The sequence below is a fragment of the Phyllobates terribilis genome, unplaced genomic scaffold, assembly GCF_046119375.1.
Source record: "Phyllobates terribilis strain yellow unplaced genomic scaffold, ASM4611937v1 Scaffold_11__3_contigs__length_659146591, whole genome shotgun sequence".
NCBI lineage: Eukaryota > Metazoa > Chordata > Amphibia > Anura > Dendrobatidae > Phyllobates > Phyllobates terribilis.
The window spans coordinates 600,614,901-600,640,816 of NW_027362771.1; the positions used below are offsets into that span (position 1 = coordinate 600,614,901).

At 44.7% G+C, this 25,916-nt stretch overlaps 1 protein-coding gene and 1 non-coding gene across 2 annotated transcripts in view; both read left to right on the forward strand.

The window, feature by feature from the left end:
* The window catches only part of LOC141165398 (uncharacterized), a 56,209-nt gene extending 38,387 nt beyond the window's left edge, over positions 1-17,822 (forward strand). The window contains exon 3 of the mRNA XM_073650994.1: positions 16,273-17,822. Within this exon, the coding sequence (XP_073507095.1) occupies positions 16,273-16,412 (140 nt within the window). The 3' untranslated portion in view covers positions 16,413-17,822. The remainder of the gene's footprint in view (positions 1-16,272) is intronic.
* A 7,278-nt stretch (positions 17,823-25,100) lies between these two features.
* On the forward strand, positions 25,101-25,182 carry TRNAL-AAG (transfer RNA leucine (anticodon AAG)). The gene has a single exon. It is a non-coding gene; the product is annotated as a tRNA-Leu (tRNA).
* The last annotated feature ends 734 nt before the right edge of the window (positions 25,183-25,916 follow it).

Below are 25,916 nucleotides of genomic sequence, written 5' to 3' on the forward strand. Positions count from 1 at the left end.
CTATGTACAAGAATATAACTACTATAATACTGCTCCCTATGTACAAGAATATAACTACTATAATACTGCTACTATATACAAGAATATAACTACTAAAATACTGCCTCCTATGTACAAGAATATAACTACTATAATACTGCTCCTATGTACAAGAATATAACTACTATAATACTGCTCCTATGTACAAGAATATAACTACTATAATACTGCTCCTATGTACAAGAATATAACTACTATAATACTGCTCCCTATGTACAAGAATATAACTACTATAATACTGCTCCTATGTACAAGAATATAACTACTATAATACTGCTCCTATGTACAAGAATATAACTACTATAATACTGCTCCCTATGTACAAGAATATAACTACTAAAATACTGCCTCCTATGTACAAGAATATAACTACTATAATACTGCTCCTATGTACAAGAATATAACTACTATAATACTGCCTCCTATGTACAAGAATATAACTACTATAATACTGCCTCCTATGTACAAGAATATAACTACTATAATACTGCTCCTGTGTACAAGAATATAACTACTATAATACTGCTCCCTATGTACAAGAATATAACTACTATAATACTGCTACTATATACAAGAATATAACTACTAAAATACTGCCTCCTATGTACAAGAATATAACCACTATAATACTGCTCCTATGTACAAGAATATAACTACTATAATACTGCTCCCTATGTACAAGAATATAACTACTATAATACTGCTACTATATACAAGAATATAACTACTATAATACTGCTACTATATACAAGAATATAACTACTATAATACTGCCCCTACAGTTGAAACCAGAAGTTTCCATCCACTATATAAAAAGACACATCTGCATGTTTTTCTCAATATCTGACATGAAATCAGAATAAACCTTTCCCGTTTTAGGTCAATTTGGATTTTACCATAATGTTTAATATTTGCCAAATGTCAGAATAATAAGAGAGAGAGAGAATGTTTTAAGGCATTTTTATTACTTACTGCAAAGTCAGAAGTTTACATACATTTCATTAGTATTTGATACCATTGCCCTTAAACTGAATGACTTTGGTCAAACGTTTGGGATCTCCTTCCATAAGCTCCTCATAACAGTTGGTCGGAATTTGGGCCGATTCCTCCTGACAAAACTGGTGTAACTGATCCAGGTTTGTAGGTCGTCTTGCTCGCATCCTTTTCAGCTTTGCCCATAAATTTTCAATAGGACTGAGATCAGGGCATTGTGATGGCCACTCCAAAACATTGACTTTGTTATCATTAAGCCACTTTGTTACCATTTTGTCAGTATGCTTCGGGTCATTGTCCATTTGGAAGATCCATTTCCGCCCAAGCTTTAACTTCCTGGCTGATGTCTTGAGATGTTGCTTCAGTATTGCCACATAATCTTCTTTTCTCATGATGCCATCTATTTTGAGAAGTGCACCAGTCCCTCTTGCAGCAAAACATCCCCACAACATGATGCTGCCACCCCCGTGTTTCACAGTTGGGATGGTGTTCTTAGGCTTCCAAGTTTCTCCCTTTTTCATCCAAATGTAACAATGGTCATTATGCCCAAAAAGTTAAATTTTAGTTTCATCAGACCACAGGACATGTCTCCAAAAATTAAGGTCTTTGTTCCTGTGTGCATTTGCAAACATTAATCTGGCTTTTTTATGTTTCTTTTGGAGTAATGGCTTCTACCTGGCAAAGTGGCCTTTCAGCCCATGTTGATACCGTACTTGTTTCACTGTGGTTATTGACACAATCTTACCAGCTTCCGCCATCATCTTCACAAGGTCTTTTGCTTTTGTCCTTGGGTTGATATGCACATGTCGGACCAAAGCACGTTCATCTCTGGGACACAGAACCCGTCTCCTTCCTGAGCGGTATGATGCTTGGACATCCCCATCTTGTTTCTACTTGCGTATAATTGTTTTTACAGATGAACGAGACACCTTCAGGTATCTTGAAATTGTACCCAAGGATGAACTAGACTTGTGCAAGTCCAGAATTCTCTTCTTGATATCTTGGCTGATTTCTTTAGACTTTCTCATGATGCTACACAAAGAAGCAGTGTGTTTCAGGTGTGCATTAAAATATATCCATAGTTGTGTCTCTAATTACCTCAGATGTTGCCAAAAAAACTATCAGAAGCTTCCAAACACATGACATCATCATATGGGCAGTCCAGAATTGTTTAAAGGCATAGTAATCTTAGTGTATGTAAACATTTGACTTTGCAGTAAGTAATAAAAATGCCTTAAAGAATTTGTCCACAACTTTTACATTGATGCCCTATCCATAGGATAGGGCATCAATGTATGATCGGCTGGGGTCCCACACGTGGCACCCCCGATCAGCTGTTATCGGTGTCGGCGGCGGCCGCCAGTGCTCACCTGCGGGGCTCCGCCGTCAAGTGGTAGTGGCCACCGCGATGTACTGCACATCGGCCTCCTATTCAATTGAATGGAAGGCGGATGTGCAGTACATCGCGGCGGCCACTACCACTTGACGGCGGAGCCCTGCAGATGATCACTTCAGGCCGGCGGCCGCTGTCGCCGGCACCAATGCCAGCTGATCGGCGGGGGTGCCGCGTGCGGGACCCCGGCCGATCACACATTGATGCCCTATCCTACGGATAGGGAATCAGTGTAAAAGTAGTGGACGACCCCTTTAAAACATTCTCTTTCTCTCATTATTCTGGCAAGTGTCAAATATTAAAAACTATGGTGATCCTAATTGACCTAAAACAGGAAAGGTTTACTCTGATTTCATGTCAGATATTGAGAAAAACATGCAGATGTGTCTTTTTATATAGTGTATGGAAACTTCTGGTTTCAACTGTATGTACAAGAGTATAACTACTATAATACTGCCCTCAATGTACAAGAATATAACTGCTATAATACTGCTCCTATGTACAAGAATATAAGTACTATAATACTGCCCCTATGTACAAGAATATAACTACTATAATACTGCCCCTATGTACAAGAATATAACTACTATAATACTGCCCCCTATGTACAAAAATATAACTACTATAATACTGCCCCTATGTACAAGAATATAACTACTATAATACTGCCCCTATGTACAAGAATATAACTACTATAATACTGCTCCTATGTACAAAAATATAACTACTATAATACTGCCCCCTATATACAAGAATATAACTACTATAATACTGCTCCTATGTACAAGAATATAACTACTATAATACTGCTCCTATGTACAAGAATATAACTACTATAATACTGCCCCTATGTACAAGAATATAACTACTATAATACTGCCCCCTATATACAAGAATATAACTACTATAATACTGCTCCTATGTACATGTCTCACTGAGATGCCCAAGTCCCCCTGGAAAAATTTAGTTTGAGGGACCACCCTTCAGTTATATGAAAATATTTCATTTTTGGCTTTTTGGAAATCATATATTTTTTTTTTGTACTGCATCATTCCAAGAGCCATAACATATTTTCTAGTTGATGCATCCATATTATAGATTAAATATCATTTAATAATTTTCTTTGAATTATTTGATGGAGGGGGAATAGGAGAAAGAGTAATAACTACTACTGGTTGGTAGTATTGTTGCTTGGCTTTCATCACTGCTTGCAATGTGTGGTAGAAATGCCATAACTTTATTCTACAGATCAATTAATTCATTACTAATCATGTACAGGGTTTTTTTATATTTGAAAATTTTTACACAAAAGAAATCATGGCAAAATTTTTTTTGTTTGTTTCGACACCTTATGAATGTCATACACTTGTTAATTTTCCTGTTGAAAAATAGATTTTTTTTGAAGAACGAGTTGTAGTTTTCATTAGCTCTGCTTGTTCTCATATTCATAGCCCTGTGATACTGATACAGTCCACCACTGCTGCCGCTAGTGCCCCTCACCAATAAATAAGTACCCCCATACTGTGCTCATTTTACCCTAGCAAGAAAAAAATATCATAACTCATACAGTGAACATCAAACCCCCTAGCACCTACTGCACAACATACCTCTGCAGCAATGCCAGCACCTACCACAGTGCAGTACAACATACCTCCACAGCAGCGCCAGTACTTACCACAGTGCAGTACATCATACCTCCTCAGCAGCGTCAGCACCTACCACAGTGCAGTGCAACATAACTCCACAGCAGCGCCAGCACCTACCACAGTGCAGTGCAACATACCTCCACAGCAGCACCAGCACCTACCACAGTACAGTACAACATACCTCCGCAGCAGCGCCAGTACCTACCACAGTGCAGTACAACATATCTCCACAGCAGCGCCAGTACCTACCACAGTGCAGTGCAACATACCTCCTCAGCAGCGCCAGCACCTACCACAGTGCAGTACAACATACCTCCTCAGCAGAGTCAGCACCTACCACAGTGCAGTATAACATAACTCCACAGAAGCACCAGCACCTACCACAGTACAGTACAACATACCTCCGCAGCAGCGCCAGTACCTACCACAGTGCAGTACAACATACCTCCACAGCAGCGCTAGTACCTACCACAGTGCAGTAGAACATACCTCCACAGCAGCGTCAGCACCTACCACAGTGCAGTGCAACATACCTCCTCAGCAACGTCAGCACCTACCACAGTGCAGTACAACATACCTCCTCAGCAGCGTCAGCACCTACCACAGTGCAGTATAACATAACTCCACAGCAGCGCCAGCACCTACCACAGTGCAGCACAACATACCTCCTCAGCAGCACCAGCACCTACCACAGTGCAGTACAACATAACTCCACAGCAGCGCCAGCACCTACCACAGTGCAGCACAACATACCTCCACAGCAGAGCCAGGGCCTACCACAGTGCAGTTCAACATACCTCCGCAGCAGCACCAGGGCCTACCACAGTGCTGTACAACATAACTCCACAGCAGCGCCAGCACCTATCACAGTGCAGCACAACATACCTCAACAGCAGCACCAGGGCCTACCAAAGTGCAATAAAACATAACTCCGCAGCAGCTCCAGGGCCTACTACAGTGCTGTACAACATACCTCCACAGCAGCGCCAGCACCTACCACAGAGCAGAAAAACAAACCGCCACAGCAGCGCCAGCACCTACCACAGTACAGCACAACATACCTCCACAGCAGCACCAGCTCCTACCACAGTGCAGTACAATATAACTCCACAGCAGCACCAGCACCTACCACAGTGCAGTGCAACATACCTCCACAGCAGTGCCAAGGCCTACCACAGTGCAGCACAACATGCCTCCACAACAGCACCAACACCTACCACAGTGCAGCACAACATACCTCCACAGCAGCGCCAGCACCTACCACAGTGCAGCACAACATACCTCCACAGCAGCACCAGCACCTACCACAGTGCAGTACAACATACCTCCACAGCAGCGCCAGCACCTACCACAGTGCAGCACAACATACCTCAACAGCAGCACCAGGGCCTACCACAGTGCAGAACAACATACCTCCCCAGCAGCGCCAGGGCCTACCACAGTGCAGTACAACATACCTCCACAGCAGCGCTAATACCTACCACAGTGCAGTAGAACATACCTCCACAGCAGCATCAGCACCTACCACAGTGCAGTGCAACATACCTCCTCAGCAACTTCAGCACCTACTACAGTGCAGTACAACATACCTCCTCAGCAGCGTCAGCACCTACCACAGTGCAGTATAACATAACTCCACAGCAGTGCCAGCACCTACCACAGTGCAGCACAACATACCTCCTCAGCAGCACCAGCACCTACCACAGTGCAGTACAACATAACTACACAGCAGCGCCAGCACCTACCACAGTGCAGCACAACATACCTCCACAGCAGAGCCAGGGCCTACCACAGTGCAGTTCAACATACCTCTGCAGCAGCACCAGGGCCTACCACAGTGCTGTACAACATAACTCCACAGCAGCGCCAGCACCTATCACAGTGCAGCACAACATACCTCAACAGCAGCACCAGAAACTACAACAGTGGAGTACAACATACCTCCGCAGCAGCGGCAGGTCCTACCACAGTGCAGCACAACATACCTCAACAGCAGCACCAGGGCCTACCACAGTGCAGTACAACATACCTCCGCAGCAGCGCCAGGTCCTACCACAGTGCTGTACAACATACCTCCACAGCAGTGCCAGCACCTACCACAGTCCAGCAAAACAAACCTCCACAGCAGCGCCAGCACCTACCACTGTGCAGCACAACATACCTCCACAGCAGCACCAGCACCTACCACAGTGCAGTACAACATAACTCCACAGCAGCGCCAGCACCTACCTCAGTGCAGTACAACATACCTCCACAGCAGCGCCAGGGCCTACCACAGTGCAGCACAACATGCCTCCACAACACGACCAGCACATACCACAGTGCAGGACAACATAGCTCCACAGTAGCACCAGCACCTACCACAGTGCAGTACAACATACCTGTGCAGCAGCGCCAGGGCCTACCACAGTGCTGTACAACATACCTCCACAGCAGCGCCAGCACCTACCACAGTGCAGCAAAACATACCTCAACAGCAGCACCAGGGCCTACCACAGTACAGTACAACATACCCCCGCAGCAGCGCCATGGCCTACCACTGTGCTGTACAACATACCTCCACAGCAGCGCCAGCACCTACCACAGTGCAGCACAACATACCTCAACAGCAGTGCCTACAACAGTGCTGTACAACCTAACTCCACAGCAGCGCCAGGGCCTACCACAGTGCTGTACAACATAACTCCACAGCAGCGCCAGCACCTATCACAGTGCAGCACAACATACCTCAACTGCAGCACCAGGGCCTACCACACTCCAGTAAAACATACCTCCGCAGCAGCGCCAGTGTCTACCACAGTGCTGTACAACATACCTCCACAGCAGTGCCAGCACCTACCACAGTGCAGCAAAACAAACCTCCACAGCAGCGCCAGCACCTACCACAGTGCAGTACAACATAACTCCACAGCAGCGCCAGCACCTACCACAGTGCAGCACAACGTACCTCCACAGCAGCTCCAAGGCCTACCACAGTGCAGCACAACATGCCTCCACAACAGCACCAACACCTACCACAGTGCAGCACAACATACCTCCACAGCAGCGTCAGCACCTAACACAGTGCAGTACATCATACCTCCACAGCAGCGCCAGCACCTACCACAGTGCAGCACAACATACCTCCACAGCAGCGCCAGCACCTACCACAGTGCAGTACAACATACCTCCACAGTAGCATCAGCACCTACCACAGAGCAGTACAACATACCTCCACAGCAGCGCCGACACCTACCACAGTGCAGCACAACATACCTCCACAGCAGTGCCAGCACCTACCACAGTGCAGTACAACATACCTCCACAGCAGCGTTAGCACCTACCACAGTGCAGTACAACATACCTCCAGAGCAGCGCCAGCACCTACCCCAGTGCAGAACAACATACCTCCACAACAGCACCAGCACCTACCACAGTGCAGTACAACATACCTCCACAGCAGTGTCAGCACCTACCACAGTGCAGTACAACATACCTCCACAGCAGCATCGACACCTACCACAGTGCAGTACAACATACCTCCACAGCAGCGCCGACCTGTACCACAGTGCAGCACAACATACCTCCACAGCAGCGCCAGCATCTACCACAGTGCAATACAACATACGTCCTCAGCAGCGTCAGCACCTACCACAGTGCAGTACAACATACCTCCACAGCAGCGCTGACACCTACCACAGTGCAGCACAACATACCTCCACAGCACCGTCAGCACCTACCACAGTGCAGCACAGCATACCTCTGCAGCAGCACCAGGGCCTACCACAGTGCAGTGCAACATACCTCTGCAGCAATGCCTGCACCTACCACAGTGCAGCACAACATACTTCCACAGCAGCGTCATCACCTACCACAGTGCAGTACAACATACCTCCACAGCAGCGCCAACACCTACAACAGTGCAGCACAACATACCTCCACAGCAGCATCAGCACCTCCCACAGTGCAGTACAACATACCTCCACAGCAGTGCCAGCACCTACCACAGTGCAGTACAACGTACCTCCACAGCAGCGTTAGCACCTACCACAGTGCAGTACAACATACCTCCAGAGCAGCGCCAGCACCTACCCCAGTGCAGAACAACATACCTCCACAGCAGCACCAGCACCTACCACAGTGCAGTACAACATACCTCCACAGCAGCGTCAGCACCTACCACAGTGCAGTACAACATACCTCCACAGCAGCATCGACACCTACCACAGTGCAGTACAACATACCTCCACAGCAGCGTCAGCACCTACCACAGTGCAGTACAACATACCTCCGCAGCAGTGCCAGCACCTACCACAGTGCAGTAAAACATACCTCCACAGCAGCGCCGACCTGTACCACAGTGCAGCACAACATACCTCCACAGCAGCGCCAGCATCTACCACAGTGCAGTACAACATACGTCCTCAGCAGCGTCAGCACCTACCACAGTGCAGTACAACATACCTCCACAGCAGCGCTGACACCTACCACAGTGCAGCACAACATACCTCCACAGCACCGTCAGCACCTACCACAGTGCAGTACAGCATACCTCTGCAGCAGCACCAGGGCCTACCACAGTGCAGTGCAACATACCTCTGCAGCAATGCCAGCACCTACCACAGTGCAGCACAACATACTTCCACAGCAGCGTCATCACCTACCACAGTGCAGTACAACATACCTCCACAGCAGCGCCAACACCTACAACAGTGCAGCACAACATACCTCCACAGCAGCATCAGCACCTCCCACAGTGCAGTACAACATACCTCCACAGCAGCGTCAGCACCTACCACAGTGCAGTAAAACATACCTCCACAGCAGCATCAGCACCTACCATAGTGCAGTACAGCATACCTCCACAGCAGCGCCAGCAGCTACCACAGTGCAGCACAACATACCTCCAGAGCAGCGCTAGCACCTACCACAGTGCAGTACAACATACCTCCACAGCAGCGCCAGCACCTACCACAGTTCAGTACAACATACCTCCACAGCAGCGTCAGCACCTAACACAGTGCAGTACAACATACCTCCACAGCAGCGCCAGGTCCTACCACAGTGCTGTACAACATACCTCCACAGCAGTGCCAGCACCTACCACAGTCCAGCAAAACAAACCTCCACAGCAGCGCCAGCACCTACCACTGTGCAGCACAACATACCTCCACAGCAGCACCAGCACCTACCACAGTGCAGTACAACATAACTCCACAGCAGTGCCAGCACCTACCTCAGTGCAGTACAACATACCTCCACAGCAGCGCCAGGGCCTACCACAGTGCAGCACAACATGCCTCCACAACACGACCAGCACATACCACAGTGCAGGACAACATAGCTCCACAGTAGCGCCAGCACCTACCACAGTGCAGTACAACATACCTGTGCAGCAGCGCCAGGGCCTACCACAGTGCTGTACAACATACCTCCACAGCAGCTCTAGCACCTACCACAGTGCAGCAAAACATACCTCAACAGCAGCACCAGGGCCTACCACAGTACAGTACAACATACCCCCGCAGCAGCGCCATGGCCTACCACTGTGCTGTACAACATACCTCCACAGTAGCGCCAGCACCTACCACAGTGCAGCACAACATACCTCAACAGCAGTGCCTACAACAGTGCTGTACAACCTAACTCCACAGCAGCGCCAGGGCCTACCACAGTGCTGTACAACATAACTCCACAGCAGCGCCAGCACCTATCACAGTGCAGCACAACATACCTCAACTGCAGCACCAGGGCCTACCACACTCCAGTAAAACATACCTCCGCAGCAGCGCCAGTGTCTACCACAGTGCTGTACAACATACCTCCACAGCAGTGCCAGCACCTACCACAGTGCAGCAAAACAAACCTCCACAGCAGCGCCAGCACCTACCACAGTGCAGTACAACATAACTCCACAGCAGCGCCAGCACCTACCACAGTGCAGCACAACATACCTCCACAGCAGCTCCAAGGCCTACCACAGTGCAGCACAACATGCCTCCACAACAGCACCAACACCTACCACAGTGCAGCACAACATACCTCCACAGCAGCGTCAGCACCTAACACAGTGCAGTACATCATACCTCCACAGCAGCGCCAGCACCTACCACAGTGCAGCACAACATACCTCCACAGCAGCGCCAGCACCTACCACAGTGCAGTACAACATACCTCCACAGTAGCATCAGCACCTACCACAGAGCAGTACAACATACCTCCACAGCAGCGCCGACACCTACCACAGTGCAGCACAACATACCTCCACAGCAGTGCCAGCACCTACCACAGTGCAGTACAACATACCTCCACAGCAGCGTTAGCACCTACCACAGTGCAGTACAACATACCTCCAGAGCAGCGCCAGCACCTACCCCAGTGCAGAACAACATACCTCCACAGCAGCACCAGCACCTACCACAGTGCAGTACAACATACCTCCACAGCAGCGTCAGCACCTACCACAGTGCAGTACAACATACCTCCACAGCAGCATCGACACCTACCACAGTGCAGTACAACATACCTCCACAGCAGCGTCAGCACCTACCACAGTGCAGTACAACATACCTCCGCAGCAGTGCCAGCACCTACCACAGTGCAGTAAAACATACCTCCACAGCAGCGCCGACCTGTACCACAGTGCAGCACAACATACCTCCACAGCAGCGCCAGCATCTACCACAGTGCAGTACAACATACGTCCTCAGCAGCGTCAGCACCTACCACAGTGCAGTACAACATACCTCCACAGCAGCGCTGACACCTACCACAGTGCAGCACAACATACCTCCACAGCACCGTCAGCACCTACCACAGTGCAGTGCAACATACCTCTGCAGCAATGCCTGCACCTACCACAGTGCAGCACAACATACTTCCACAGCAGCGTCATCACCTACCACAGTGCAGTACAACATACCTCCACAGCAGTGCCAACACCTACAACAGTGCAGAACAACATACCTCCACAGCAGCATCAGCACCTCCCACAGTGCAGTACAACATACCTCCACAGCAGTGCCAGCACCTACCACAGTGCAGTACAACATACCTCCACAGCAGCGTTAGCACCTACCACAGTGCAGTACAACATACCTCCAGAGCAGCGCCAGCACCTACCCCAGTGCAGAACAACATACCTCCACAGCAGCACCAGCACCTACCACAGTGCAGTACAACATACCTCCACAGCAGCGTCAGCACCTACCACAGTGCAGTACAACAAACCTCCACAGCAGCATCGACACCTACCACAGTGCAGCACAACATACCTCCACAGCTGTGTCAGCACCTACCACAGTGCAGTACAACATACTTCCGCAGCAGCGGCAGCACCTACCACAGTGCAACACAACGTACCTCCACAGCAGCATCAGCACCTAGCACAGTGCAGTGCAACATATCTCCACAGCAGCGCCAGGGCCTACCACAGTGCAGCACAACATACCTCCACAGCAGCGTCAGCACCTAGCACAGTGCAGTACAACATACCTCCGCAGCAGCGCGAGGGCCTACCACAGTGCAGCACAACATACCTCCGCAGCAGAGCCAGCACCTACCACAGTGCAGTACAACATACCTCCACAGCAGCGCCAGCACCTACCACAGTGCAGCACAACATACCTCCACAGCAGCGTCAGCACCTACCACAGTGCAGTACAATACACCTCTGCAGCAGTGTCAGCACCTACCACAGTGCAGTACAACATACCTCCACAGCAGCGTCAGCACCTACCACAGTGCAGTACAACATACCTCCACAGCAGCGTCAGCACCTACCACAGTGCAGTACAACATACCTCCACAGCAGCGCCAGCACCTACCACAGTGTAGTACAACATACCTCCACAGCAGCGCCAGCACCTACCACAGTGCAGTACAACATACCTCCACAGCAGCGTCAGCACCTACCACAGTGCAGCACAACATACCTCCACAGCAGCGCCGACACCTACCACAGTGCAGTACAACATACCTCCACAGCAGTGCCAGCACCTACCCCAGTGCAGTACAACATACCTCCACAGCAGCGCCAGCACCTACCACAGTGCAGCACAACATACCTCCACAGCAGCGCCGACACCTACCACAGTGCAGCACAGCATACCTCCTACTGCTGCACGTTGCTGTAAGGAAACAAACTGAGCTGTACTCACCTTCCCCTTGTCCTCTGACTGAGTCTCCGCCACTGATATTTGTTGTGGTACTGACATTACGTCGACATTCCTTCTACATTCGCAGAGCTGCCGAGCTCACTGATTGGCTGGTAACATGAAGTCAGTGGCGGAGACTTGCCATTGGGCTCAGATAAGAGAAGTACAGCGTAGTTTTTTTTTCCATAATAACCTGCAGTCAGGGACATTAATTTACTGAAAGGGAACAAACCGGTTAATGTCTGAGAACAACAATAGGCACAAAGCACGGGACCTCACTGCAGCACAGAATCAGCTCAAAAAGATTATTTTTCATACTTTTTGCTTAACATAACTCACTAAAACTTGGGCTCGTACAAGACTTTATCCCCAGACCTCTTGCATCCAAAGCTGGAAACCTCTCACTAGACCTACTGACCATCTGTTGTGCGCAACGTGTAAGGAGATACAGTTGGGTCCAGAAATATATGGACAGTGTCAAATCTTTGTGATTTCAGCTCTGCAGGCCACTATTTTGAATGTAAAATGAAACAACTGAGATGCAATTGAAGTGGAGACTTTCAGGTTTAATTAAAGGGGTTGAACAAAAATATCCTGTGAAACGTTTAGGAATTGCAACCATTTTTCTATAAAGGCTCCTCATTTCAGGGGCTCAAAAGTAATTGGACAAATTAAGTTTACCATAAATATAATGTTAAATTTTAATACTTTGCAGAGAATCCTTTACAGCAATGACTACCTGAAGTCTGGAAGACATGGACATCACCATCGCTGCTTTCCTCCTTTATGAGGCTTTGCCGCCTTTACTGCAGTGACTTCAGTTGCTGCTTGTTTGTGGGTCTTTCTGCCCTAAGTTTTGTCTTAAGCCTGTGAAATGCAGCTCGATGGGGATGAGATCTGATGAAAACTCGGCTATTGTAGAATATTCCACTTCTTTGCCTTAAAAAAACTCCTGGGTGACCATCACAGTATGTTTTGGGTCATTGTCCATCTGGCCATTGGCCATGCAATCATCTTTGCTGCATTTGGTGGAATCTGAGCAGAAAGTATCACTCTGTAATCTTCAGAATTCATCCTGCTGCTTCTGTCTTCAGTCACATCATCAGTTACACTAGAAACCCAGTGCCATTGGAAGCCATGCATGCCCGCGCCATCACACTGCCTCCACCATGTGTTACACAGGATGTGGTGTGCTTTGGATCATGAGTCGCTCCAAGCCTTCTCCATACTTTCTTCCCATCATTATGGTACAGGTTGATCTAAGTTTTGCTTTTCCAGGACTGGGCAGCTTCTTTAGATATTTTTTTTTTCGATTTTTCAGGCTGATTAATGTTCTGCACCTTGTGGTGAACCCTCTGTATTTGCTCTCATGAAGTCTTCTCTTTATGGTAAACTTAGCTATTGAAACACCTAGTTCCTGGAAATTGTTCTTCACTTGGGTGGATGTTGTGAAGGAGTTTTACTTCACCATGGAAAGGATTCTGCGATAATCCACCACTGATGTCTTCCGTGGACATCCAGGCCTTTTTGAGCTCACTAGTGCGTTCTTTTTTTTGGAGAATGTACAAAACCGTTTCTTTGGCCACTCCTAACATTTCTGCTATATCTCTGATGATGTTCTTTTTTTTAAACCTAATGATGGTCTCTTTTTCTGCTATTGAGAGCTCATTTGACAGCATGTTGTGGGTTCACAGCAACAGCTTCCAAATGCAAATTCCACACCTGAAATCCGCTCCAGACCTATTACCTGCTTAATTGATAATGGATTGATGAGGAAAAAGCCCATGGAGCCCTTTAAAGAGCTTTTGAGATAATTGTCCAACTACTTTCTACATATTAAAAAGCTGTAATTCCTAAACCCTTACTCCAATTAAGATGTGAATACCCTCAAATTAAAACTGAGAGTCATCACTTTAAGCCAATATTGATTATATAACTGTATCTTGAATGTAGTTTGGTAAACAGAAAAAATGCCAAAACTTGTGACACTGTCCAAATATTTCTGGAACTAACAGTATCTTCCAGCTGATATTTGTATAGTTCTTATATACCTGATTCTTTTTTGAGACACTTTACCCTTCGATGAACTTTCAATTTTGTACACAGCACCATTTTTAAATATTCTCTTAGGTTTTGTGGAATATTCCCACCCTGATGCTAAGCCAACCGGTGTTTTCCGCAGGTGAGCAGGGTATAGAGTGCACGGGGGAATCTCATACACAGAAACAAAAAAATTCGACACTATAACGTTTGATGAGATAAGATCAGAGCATTAAGATTTGCCAGAATCTGGATTTTTTGCAACTTGACTTCTTCAACAGCAAATTCGGGAGGGCGGTTAAAAGAAAATAAAAAAAAATAATACTAAAGCGGCTCTCACTCTTCTTCCTTGGACTGGTACAGTTTTCAATAAGCCATATCCGATGTCTTCCCATCCAATCTACACAGACAAAGAAATCAGACCATAGAGGTCCATAAATTAAGCTTTGTGTAATAATGAGAAATAACACCGGGAAAAAATATTGAACACACTTACTGAAATTTAATTAATACTTTGTACAAAAGCCTTTGTTGATGATGAAGCTTCAAGATGCCTCCTGTATGGAGAAACTAGTTGCAGGCATTGCTCAGGTGTGATTTTGGCCTATTCTTCCACACAAATACTCTTCACATCCTGAAGCTCCCATGGGCTTCTTCTATGACCTCTGAGCTTTAGTTCCTTCCATACATTTTCTATTACATTCAGGTCAAGTGATTGGCTCGGCCATTCTAGCAGCTTTATTTTATTTCTTTGAAACCAAATGAGAATTTCCTTGGCTGTGTGTCTTGGATTATTGTCTTGCTGAAATGTCCACCCTCGTTTCATCTTCATCATCCTGGTAGATGGCAGCAGATTTGTATCAAGAATGTCTTGGTATATTTGTTCATTCATCCTTCCTTCAATTACATGAAGTTTTCCAGTACCGTATGCTGAAAAGCAGCCCCACACCATGATAATCCCACCTCCAAACTTCATTCTTGGTATGGTGTTTTGGGGGTGATATGCAGTGCCTTTTGGCCTCCAAACATGGTGTGTATTATGGCATCCAAAGAGTTCAATTTTGGTCTCATCTGACCAGGCTATATTCTCCCAGTATTTCACAGGCTTGTCTAAGTGTTGTTGAACAAACTGTAAACGCGCTTGAACATACTTTTTGTTCAGCAATATAGTCTTACATGATGAGTGTGCATACAGGCCATGGAGGTTGAGTGCTTTATTTATTGTAACACAAATGGTTGTCCCACCAAGCACAAACCAGATACAATGACATATGGTTGCACAATGCTGTGGTCACCATGCTGGGTAAGTGTGCCTTAATTTGGAATGAACCACCACCCCCCTCCACCATCACACCTCTACCCTCCAAGAATCAGAGTTGGCGCCACACAAGTACAGACCATCTGCTCAACTTTTCTTTCTCTCAATAAGACATAGTAGTTGGCACTTTATGAACTGTATAGCAACAGTCCCTCTGCAAAACACACTTGATGGTCAAATACTTTCTGAAGGTCGGTGAATCCACAAATGAACTCTTGACGAGGCAGATGAAGCTTCTTAAGAGAATGCCCTCATCAGAATAATAGGAGGGGGTCTGTTAGGAATCTATGGCGTAACACATATTCTAGTTTTTCTTTACTCATTGTTCCCCTTTGTGGTTTTGCCGCATTCAGTCTGAATCTACAATATGCACATTCCAATAAGAGCAAGGAAAACAATTGCATAAGCAGGCGAGTCCAAACTTTTGACTGGTAATAAATGTTTATAAGTGTATGTATACACACATATATTTTAGCTTTATTATGGTCTGGAGTCTAGAATGACTTTAGAGCATCACAATGTGCATTCAATGTGCAATAAATCATTTTGATGCAAATCATATTTCCTGGCTCATCAGTATTTCCAAGCTCCTGCGTGTGGGGTACATAGGCATGTCATGTGTGATGAGTTCTGCTGATCTGGTGTATATCAGTAACGTATAATCACAATGTTAAATGCTACCACTTAAGACATTGTCTTGTGTTGCAGGCAATGATGGATCTCCTTCTCCACTGGACCAAGCCTTGGCATTCTTTTTTATCCTACTTGTCCTTCCACTCTTATGTTTTATACCAATATTACTTACCAAAAAACGTTGTTCCAGATCATGGAGGACCTCAGAGCTGTGAGGATGGGAATACAATGGGTCAGCTGCAGTTTAGGCCACATGTATGATGAGATTAAGTTTTAGTCCGATTCAACTATTTGCCAGTCAACAGGTTAAAAGGGACTAATGAGTTTTTGTGTCTCGTCAATGGTGGCGACACCATAAATATACTATTAAAACAAAAGTATTGGGACACCTCCACATTACACCTAAGGGGCCCTTATGACCTCCCATTATAAATTCCTAGACAATAATATATAGTCACCCCTCTGCAGATATAATGGCTCCCGGTCTTTTGAGAAGACTTTCCACAAGATTTTCAAGATGTCTGCAAGAATTTTTGCCCATTTATCTAGAAGAGCATTTGTGAAGTCAGACTCTGATGTTGGGGAGAGGTCGGATTCATTATCTCCATTATTCGTGTTGGATGGGGCTGAGGTCCGAACTCTGTGCGGCCTCCATGTTCTTCCCCTCCATGTCTGTATGGAGCTTGTGCACTGGGCACAGTCATGGGTAGCAGGAAAGGGCCTTCTCAAAACTGTTCCCACAAAGCTGGAAGCTGCAATTGTCCTCAATGTTTTGTGCTGAAGCAGAAAGATTTTTCTTTACTGGAACTAAGGGCCCAATGCCGACCCCTGATAATAAGTCCACAGCATTTTCCTCCTCCACCAAACTGTACAGCGGCACAATGCAGTCAGGGGGTAAAGTTCTTCTGGAATCACCAAACCCAGACTCGTCAATCAGATGCCAGATAGAGGAGAGTGAGCCAACACTGCACAGAACATGTCTCCTCCAGAGTCCAGTGGTGGTGGCTTTACACCACTCCATCCGACGCTCGGCAATGTGCTTGGTGATGTAAGGCTGTATGCAGCTGCTAAGCCATGAAGCTCCTGCTAGGAGCGCAGTGTTTGTGGTGATACTATTATCAGAGGAGGTCTGGACTCTGCAGCTATGGGGTCAGCAGAGTGTTGGTGACATTTCTGCGCTCTGCTCCTCAGCACTCGGCCGCCCGCTCTGTAACATTACGGGGTCTCCACTTTGTGGCTGAGTTGCTGCAGTTCCTTCCACTTCTCAATGATATCACTCACAGGTGATGGAGGAAGATTTAGGAGATAAGAAATGTCATGGACGGACTTGTTACCCAGGTGGCTCCTATTACAAGACCGCACTGGTATCAGTGAGCTCTGCCCCACCGCTAAGCAATGGGGCCGGATGTTATACAACCAGGGTAATGGGAATGAATGAGAAACCTGAAGTCAATGACTAACACGTGTCCCACTACTTTTGTCCACATAGTGAATGTTTGGACTTACTACTTTTTTCCACTAATTATTTTAAATCTTTATAATAAATTTTGATATTTTATGGAAGATCTGGACGCTGGATTTTTTCATTGAATTCTAATCTATATTCTTAGTTTTAAAGGGAACCTGTCAGCTGATACATGCTGCCCAAACTGTGGACAGCATGTATCAGCCACAGGCTGTGGTATGCCAGCCAATGGCTTTTAATAGGCGCCGGGGACTGAGCTGCACTGTGCATTAGTCGTACAGCTGGATCCATGGCAGCTCCGCTACTTCCCACCTGCTGACAGTGACTGGCAAGCCTCTGCCTATACGCGCGTACAGGCAGAAACTGTCAGTCACTGTCAGCGGGCGGGGACAAGCCACTAGGGACCCGCCTGTATAACTAGTCACCAGCATGGCTCGGTCCTCGGCGCCTATTTAAAGCCATTGGCTGGGATACTACAGCCCGTAGCTGATACATACTACCTACAGTTTGGGCAGCATGTATCGGCTGACAGGTTCCCTTTAAACGTTATCGCTGCTCAATTATTTGTTTTTCATAAAATGTGAAAAAAGTGTAAAAATGTGAATGATTAATAGCTGACTTCTTCAGAGTATTGTCAGTGTTTTTTATATGTTTATACATACTTATACGGTATATATATATATATATATATATATATATATATATATATTAGGGATAGTACGTGTTGGTAAGATTATATTGGTGCAAGAAATGTCGGCTCCATTAAAAAATATATTTTGGTAAAAACAAAAAAGTGTGTTGTGTTCTTTTATCTTAGTTAGGTTTTCTTTAAACTTTTGGCTCTGCCTTTTAAAGGTTTTCACTGTATTTCATACTTCGGGGATTTACATGGGTCTAATAGAAGACGCAAGGATCCTAAACAGCAAGTAGTAGCTGCCATATTACGGCTCTTGATTGGGGCGATGTAGCTGTCACTCACATCACATCCTTGGGGCTGTGACTGTTTTGGGAGCGCCATAAGTAGAAATTTTTAGATTTTTTTTCCACCATTGATTTTACAGTAAATTTATTGCGAGTCCTCAGAAAAATTGCAAATGTAATATGTGGATTCAGCTTGGGATTCACCACATTTCCACAACTTCTTAACTGAAAAAAGGTAAAATCTGATGAGAAAATCCGCAACAGAAATTAACATATTTAAGTATCGAAGATCATTTTCATGTGTAATATTTCTGCAGCCTGTGTATGAGATTTGTAAAGTTTCATCCATCTACTGAATTCCTTTACGGATTTTACCTTCACAAATCTATTGGGGAAATCCATAGTATTTCAGTCCCATGTAAATGTAGATAGCTTTTAAATACCCACATAAGGGCCAACAAAGCATCTGTGACGTGTAAAGTGCACAAAATCCTGTGGACTATGACTTATATAGTCAATGATACTACAATGTGAGACTGCTGCTGACACTGGGAAAGTTAGGTTACAGCTTATTAATGATACAGTATTTTGGGTATGGCTACTGACGTTGGGAAAGCTGAGTTACTGCAGTTTTTTCTTAAAATAAAGATCGTTAGATAAGGAATCTTAGGTGAAGAGGGAATAATAGGGGGAAGCAGTTACGGTCATGGTCAAAAGTGTTGGCACCCTTGAATTATTCCAGAAAAATGCTTCCAGAAAATTATTGCAATTGCACGTTTTGTTATACACATTTCCTTTGTGTGTATTAGAACAACATAAGAAAAACAGAGAAAAAAAGGCAAACTGGATATAATTTCACACAAATCCCGGAAAATGGGCCGGACAAAATTATGGGCACCTTTCCAAAATTGTGGGTAAACAACCTTTTATTCAAGCATGTGATGCACGCTAAAACTCACCTGTGGCAAGTAACAGGTGTGGGCAATATGAAAACCACACCGGAATCCAGATAAAAAGGGGAGATGCTGACGCAATCTTTGCATTGTGTGTCTATGTGCCACACTAAGTATGGAGAGCAGATAGAGGAGAAGAGAACTGTCTGAGGACTTGAGAACCAAAATTGTTGAAAAATATCAACAATCTCAAAGTTACAAGTCCGTCTCCAGAGATTTTGATGTTCCTTTGTCCAATAAAATACTTCATTTTATGGAACAATTTCAAGGGTGCCAACACTTTCGGCTATGACTGTATGTGAACTATTGAACTTTGGACTGTTGGGGTCACAGCCATCACCGAGCAGATGCTATGTAGCAAAGACCCAAGAATTATATAGAATTAGTTTTGCTTCTCATGATGATCAAAAGTAATATTCTCCTCACTTAATTCCCTCATAATAGGGTTCTGCGTCTTCCCAGACCATTGTGTATGGAACTAAAGCCAGCTCCTTTTCACAACTTTTGGATGTCTTACTGGTCATTCCCCCACAATTAATGTTTTATACCATGATTGAGTTATAAAACAATGTTATGATTTTTTTTCTTCCTGGTTCATAAATAGAAGTCCAGCTACTGTATGTGTCCTTAGTGTTGGTCTGATTAGTTTCAGACCTACATGGTCTTTATTCATAAACACTATGCTATTATAATGAGGTTACTTTAAAGCAGCAGTAAATAGTTATTACCCAGCGTTTCCCATTTACGACTTTTATCTTTGTGTGATCATTGCTATAAGTGTAAACTGAACATGGAAAATTGGCTGCTTTTAATAGGGCTTCCATGGACAGATTCAGCCCAAGCCACTCTGCATAAAAGATCCTAGAGGAACCCGGGCCTTCACCCTTTAAGCCCTATAAAGTGATTTGGACTTTCAACTGGGTACCCTGGGTTTCTTCCATGGAGTTGCTGCCAGCTGATGGAGGAGCAATAGAGAGTTGACTAGCCAGGTCAAAATCGCAGATACTGGACAAAATCAGGTGACAGGAATGAGGTCTGTGAGGTATCCAAGGTCAGAACTAGGAGGACAAAGTCAAAGTTGTCAGGCAGGCAGAAAGAAAAGTCAGTCCAAGGTCAGCAACGGAACTCAAGCTAGCAGGGTCAGATATCAAAGCAACAATAGAATAAACTAGTGTAAGTATAAAGTAGAACTGACAACTCACAGCAGTATGTTGGAAGTTTTAATAATGTGTGGTGCTGCCTCATTAACCACATCAGGTAGCTGATTACGCCTACTGAGCAGCTGGACAGCACAACCATCCATTCTGTCTGACTGGGTGATATTGCAGTTCTCAGCCACACTAGTATCTCTGGCTGGATAAAGCTTATGGCTATCAGTCATGACTTCTCTTCTATCTTCAGAGCTTCCCACACAATGAATATGGTGATTCGTGGTGACAGAAGCAGAGGTCCCTGGAACAGGTCTATGTAGAGTTATGACAGTATCGATCCCATAAAGAGGAGCCTGTCGGATCATCAGAAGAACGTTTATCCCTTAACACACACATGTCAAACTCTGGCCCATGGGCCAAATCTGGCCCGCAAGGTGGTTTTATTTGGCCCGCGACACCAGAACCACCACCCCTATGTGGGGCCCATTATTCTGTATGGAGGACTATGTGGGGCCCATTATTCTGTTTGGAAGACCTTGTGGGGCCCATTATTCTGTATGGAAAACATTGTGGGGCCCATTATTCTGTATGGAGGACCTTGTGGGACCCATTATTCTGCATGGATGACCTTGTGGGGCCCATTATGCTGTATACAGGTTGGCCCTCGACTTTGTCCAAGTTTTTGATTTTGGCCTTCTGTGTGTTTGAGTTTGACATCCCTGACTTAACAGATGGAGTCTCCTGATTTGGTTGTCAGCATTGACCCACCAATATCAATGGGTTTGGTGGACTGTCTAATGTATATGGAAGCCCCGGAAAGAGGATTGTCAGGGGATTTAAGAACCTGGCTTGTCTGATTTAAGATGGACATTCCGTTTAATCTCCCTGAGATAAGATGCCACAAGAGATGTCTAGCAACGGTTCTTAGAAAACGCAAGAACGCTCAGAATATTGAGTGCTCTTGTGTATGGGAAAGCCAGACGAGATAGCTCCTGGCTGAACGATTGTTGCATATGGGGGCTTTTTACTCTCTGAAACCTCAAGATCTCTCTTCTGGGCCATAACCTCTGGAATGCACCAGTTATTGTAATAATCTTCTCCCCACATGAGAATATAGTCTTTTTCTTACTTTTTTACTCCAAGTTGCCTCCTATTATTATGGTAAGAGGAGGAGGAGGATCTCTGACACGTGAACAGGTAAATGATATACCTTGAGCAGAGACTCGAGAAACACATTAGTTATCTTAGAGAACAGGGGAAGCTTCAAATGGAAAATACAGGGTTAAATACCTCAATTATTTCATATGGATAGCTAAATTTGGCTCCCAGCTTGGCAGAAGGAACCTTGAGTTTGATGTTTTTAGAGGATAACCATATTTTCCCCCACTACAAAATGTGGTCCACTTGAACATCTTTTATTAGCTTCTGACCACCCTGTGCTTCCTTAAAGTTGTCTTTGACTTTAGATCAGATAAACTTCAACTTTGCCACAGATTTTTAGGCCTCTGGGGGTACCCATCTTGCAGATTTATAAGAACGAAAATGAAGATGATACCCTAGTTTACAAAAAACAGAAAAGTTTTGATGGAATTTTGATATCAACTATTTATAGAAAACTCGGCAAAAGGGAGATGTCCCATCCAGAAAGACTGATGATGAGAGACATAACACCCTATTGCTCGAGTAACTGATTAATATGCTTTGTCTGAACATTGGACTCTGGATGGTAGGTAAAGGAATAAGACAACTCAATATTGACCTTTTTGGATGATGCCTTCCAGAATTTGGTAATATATAGTACTCCAGTCAGAAACAATGTTTTCTGGAATACCATGCATACCTTCGATGTGATAGATAAATAACATACTTAAGGCTAGGGGGGAACATTTCTACCTGCGGAGAGTGCCAAGTCAGTGTAAGGAGACTTAGTGGCCATGCAATGCTCCTCTGGGAAATTAAATGTGCAAATTGCCTCTTCAGACAGGGCGAGGACTTGAACTCTGGCACCACCTATTGGATGTAACAATTCTAAACGTTAATACCGACTCTTTAACGCGCCTTGCTACATGATTTAGGATAAGAAGTCAAACCAGAATCTCCTTTCGCAGACACAAATCTCTCACCTAGCCAAATCAGAACTCTTGCTTTGCTTTGAGGATGGAAAAACACCTCAAAACATGTGTCTGCAAATGGATGTTCTGGTTTGGCTTCTTATCCCAAGTCATGTGACAATGCTCGTTAAAGAGTCGAAATAGAATTTTTGTCTTATACTCACCCTCCGGCGGTTTCAATGTTTTTCGGCACCGCTCTGGCAGAGACCGAAGGGAGTGGCAGTGATAATAGATGAAGACGCCATAATGTTAGCATAAGAAAGGGGGCAAGGGTCTTGGAATTTAAGCACCACTCCAGTGGTAAAATAAATAAAATATGCTGAAGTGGTACTTTACAGCACTATCTCCCATTAGAGTTGTAGTTGTTTAGGCAGCTGCAAAAGGAAGAGTTAACAGTCTGCCAGCCCTTCAGATGAGAGCAGTGTTTGGGTGTAAGAAGAGAGTTACTTACTGTTTACAGAGAGTTAGCAGTTAGTAGTGAAGTGAAGCCAGCCACAGGGAGTGTGACAGATGAGGCTGCATAGGGACAAGTGTGACAGACGACTTATTCTAGATAAGTCCGTTTTTTGTAGTCTGTGAAGACAGTGACATTAATTTTTTCCATTCCTCGAAGGCCGAGTTTATTGCCAGTAATTCACGGTTACCCATATTGTAGTTTATCTCGGCAGGTGAGAATGTTCTTGAAAAGTAGGCGCATGGATGGAGGCGAGTGAGAGATGGGACACTTTGTGATGACATCGCTTCAACTCCAATGTCTAAGACATCAACCTCCACAGCGAAAAGATATTCTAAGGTCAGCTTAAACCAATATACGGTCAGATGAGAAAATATTTCTTTAACTCAGTGAAGGTGCAGACTGCCTCAGGTTTCCAGGTGAGTACATCTTCCCTCTTCTTAGTCAGGTCAGTCAAAGGTTTGGTAATCTTGAAATTTTTTTAAATTAAATTTACAATAGCAGTTAATAATAAAACACTGCAAGGTCTTCTAAGATTTGGGCTGTACATAATTTGTAAGAATGATCAGGAATAGCAGCATTTTGGACGCAGCGAATTTGCGCTGCGTCCTAAACGCTGCGTTCCACATTACAAGCACAGTGGATGGGATTTATAGAAATCCCATGCCCACTGTGCTTCTATTTAATGCTCCATAAGCTCATCTGTGGCGCAGTAATTTAATTTCTGTAGAGGAGACGCTAGCCTTTAATGTATAACTGGCAAGTCGCAGCAGTATGCTGGAAGTTTAAATAGGGTGTGGCACTGCCCAATGGCCAAAAGCAGGGAGCCGATTATTTCTGCTGAACAGCACACGCCTATTCTGCCTTGCACCACAATTCCCAGCCATACCAGCATCTCAGACTGGTCAAAGCCTGTGCTGCCCAAAGCTATTGGCCAAGATGTCTTCTCCATCACGAGCGCCACCCGTAGAACGAATACAGCTGTGCCTGATGACAAAAACAGAGGTTCAGGTGAGGTGTTGCAACTACAACAAATTTATTCAGTTTATAATTTCTAAATGCATTTTATGGCAAAAATGTGAAAAAACAGCAAAAAAAAAAATGTTTAAAAATATGTTTTCCTTAAAAGGAATTTTTCACCAAAAATATAAAATTGTAAATCAGAAATTGAAGTGATAGAAAAACTATGGTCTTTGGGTTTAATTAAGATATTGCAAATTTTCTAATGTATGGTGTCGGCCATTTTCCAAAACTGGTAACAGGAAGGTGTAATTTTTACAAAAGGGCCAACAATAAGCAGAAAAATTCTAATGTTCCTTGGATGCAAATACATCATAATTTTTCGCTACTGGTCTAACTTCTGATTGTATGTCTAATTTCCTGTTTTGGGTGGAAATCCACATTAAATGTTACATTTAAGATAAATACCCTTTTTTGATTTAAATGTCTCTTTAAGAAAATATCCAGAACTAAGTAGTCCCAAAGGTAGTATAAGAGACTGTTATAAGGCAATGGATTAACGGGAATTTGTCAACAGATTTCAAAATATAAAATGACATACACGATTAAATAGATCTCTCAAACCCGGTGTACTTACTTTAAAAATCAATGTTAGACTGGCTATATAAATCTGATGTTAAAAAGAGCATTTTATGAGTCCGGCTAGAGAGTAACAGAGCTCAGAAGCTGAAGTGTATTTCAACCATCCGGCCTGACAGACAGCAGCAGATTGTACTGAGCCCTGGAGAGGAAAGACACTAAGGAGCTGTTCATCAAGATCACTTGTAAATTCAGCACGATGCAGCCTGTTTATTTCATCATAACATTCGAAAAGTGCATTGTACAGTAGGTAGCGTGGCCGAGCGGTCTAAGGCGCTGGATTAAGGCTCCAGTCTCTTCGGGGGCGTGGGTTCGAATCCCACCGCTGCCAATTTTTTTTTTTTTCTGTGAAATTCACACTTACTATACTACCGCCCTTTGTGTACAAGAATATAACTACTATAATACTGCTCCTATGTACAAGAATATGACTACTATAATACTGCTCCCTATGTACAAGAATATAACTACTATAATACTGCCCCTATGTACAAGAATATAACTACTATAATACTGCTCCTATGTACAACAATATAACTACTATAATACTGCCCCCTATGTACAAGAATATAACTACTATAATACTGCCCCTATGTACAAGAATATAACTACTATAATGATCTTTTTATTTAAAACTGACAACCAAATATTACAGAATAATTACATTAAAATCACAAAATAATAAATATTAAAGAAAATAAATACTGTGTTGTTACATCACTTACACAATAACATTAGATAACATTGATAAATCCCGCCACATGAATGTTCCTCCAGTTCACATTACCTGAGTTAATCTTTATGTCCTTCTTATACACTGACTTGAGACTTTCCAGGATCTTATACCTGACACTATCACAGGACAGGACCTCCTTATTGATGAGCAGGCAGCACCGTGCACACCACAGATGATAGATGGTCACCACATTTATTACATATAGTGAGCTTCGGTTATACGCCCTGAGCTCAGGCTGGAAGTCTCCGTACAGCAGCTGACCATACGACTGTCCCACCAGGTGCGGTAACTTTAGGGACGAGGACACACACTCCCATACCTGCATACTG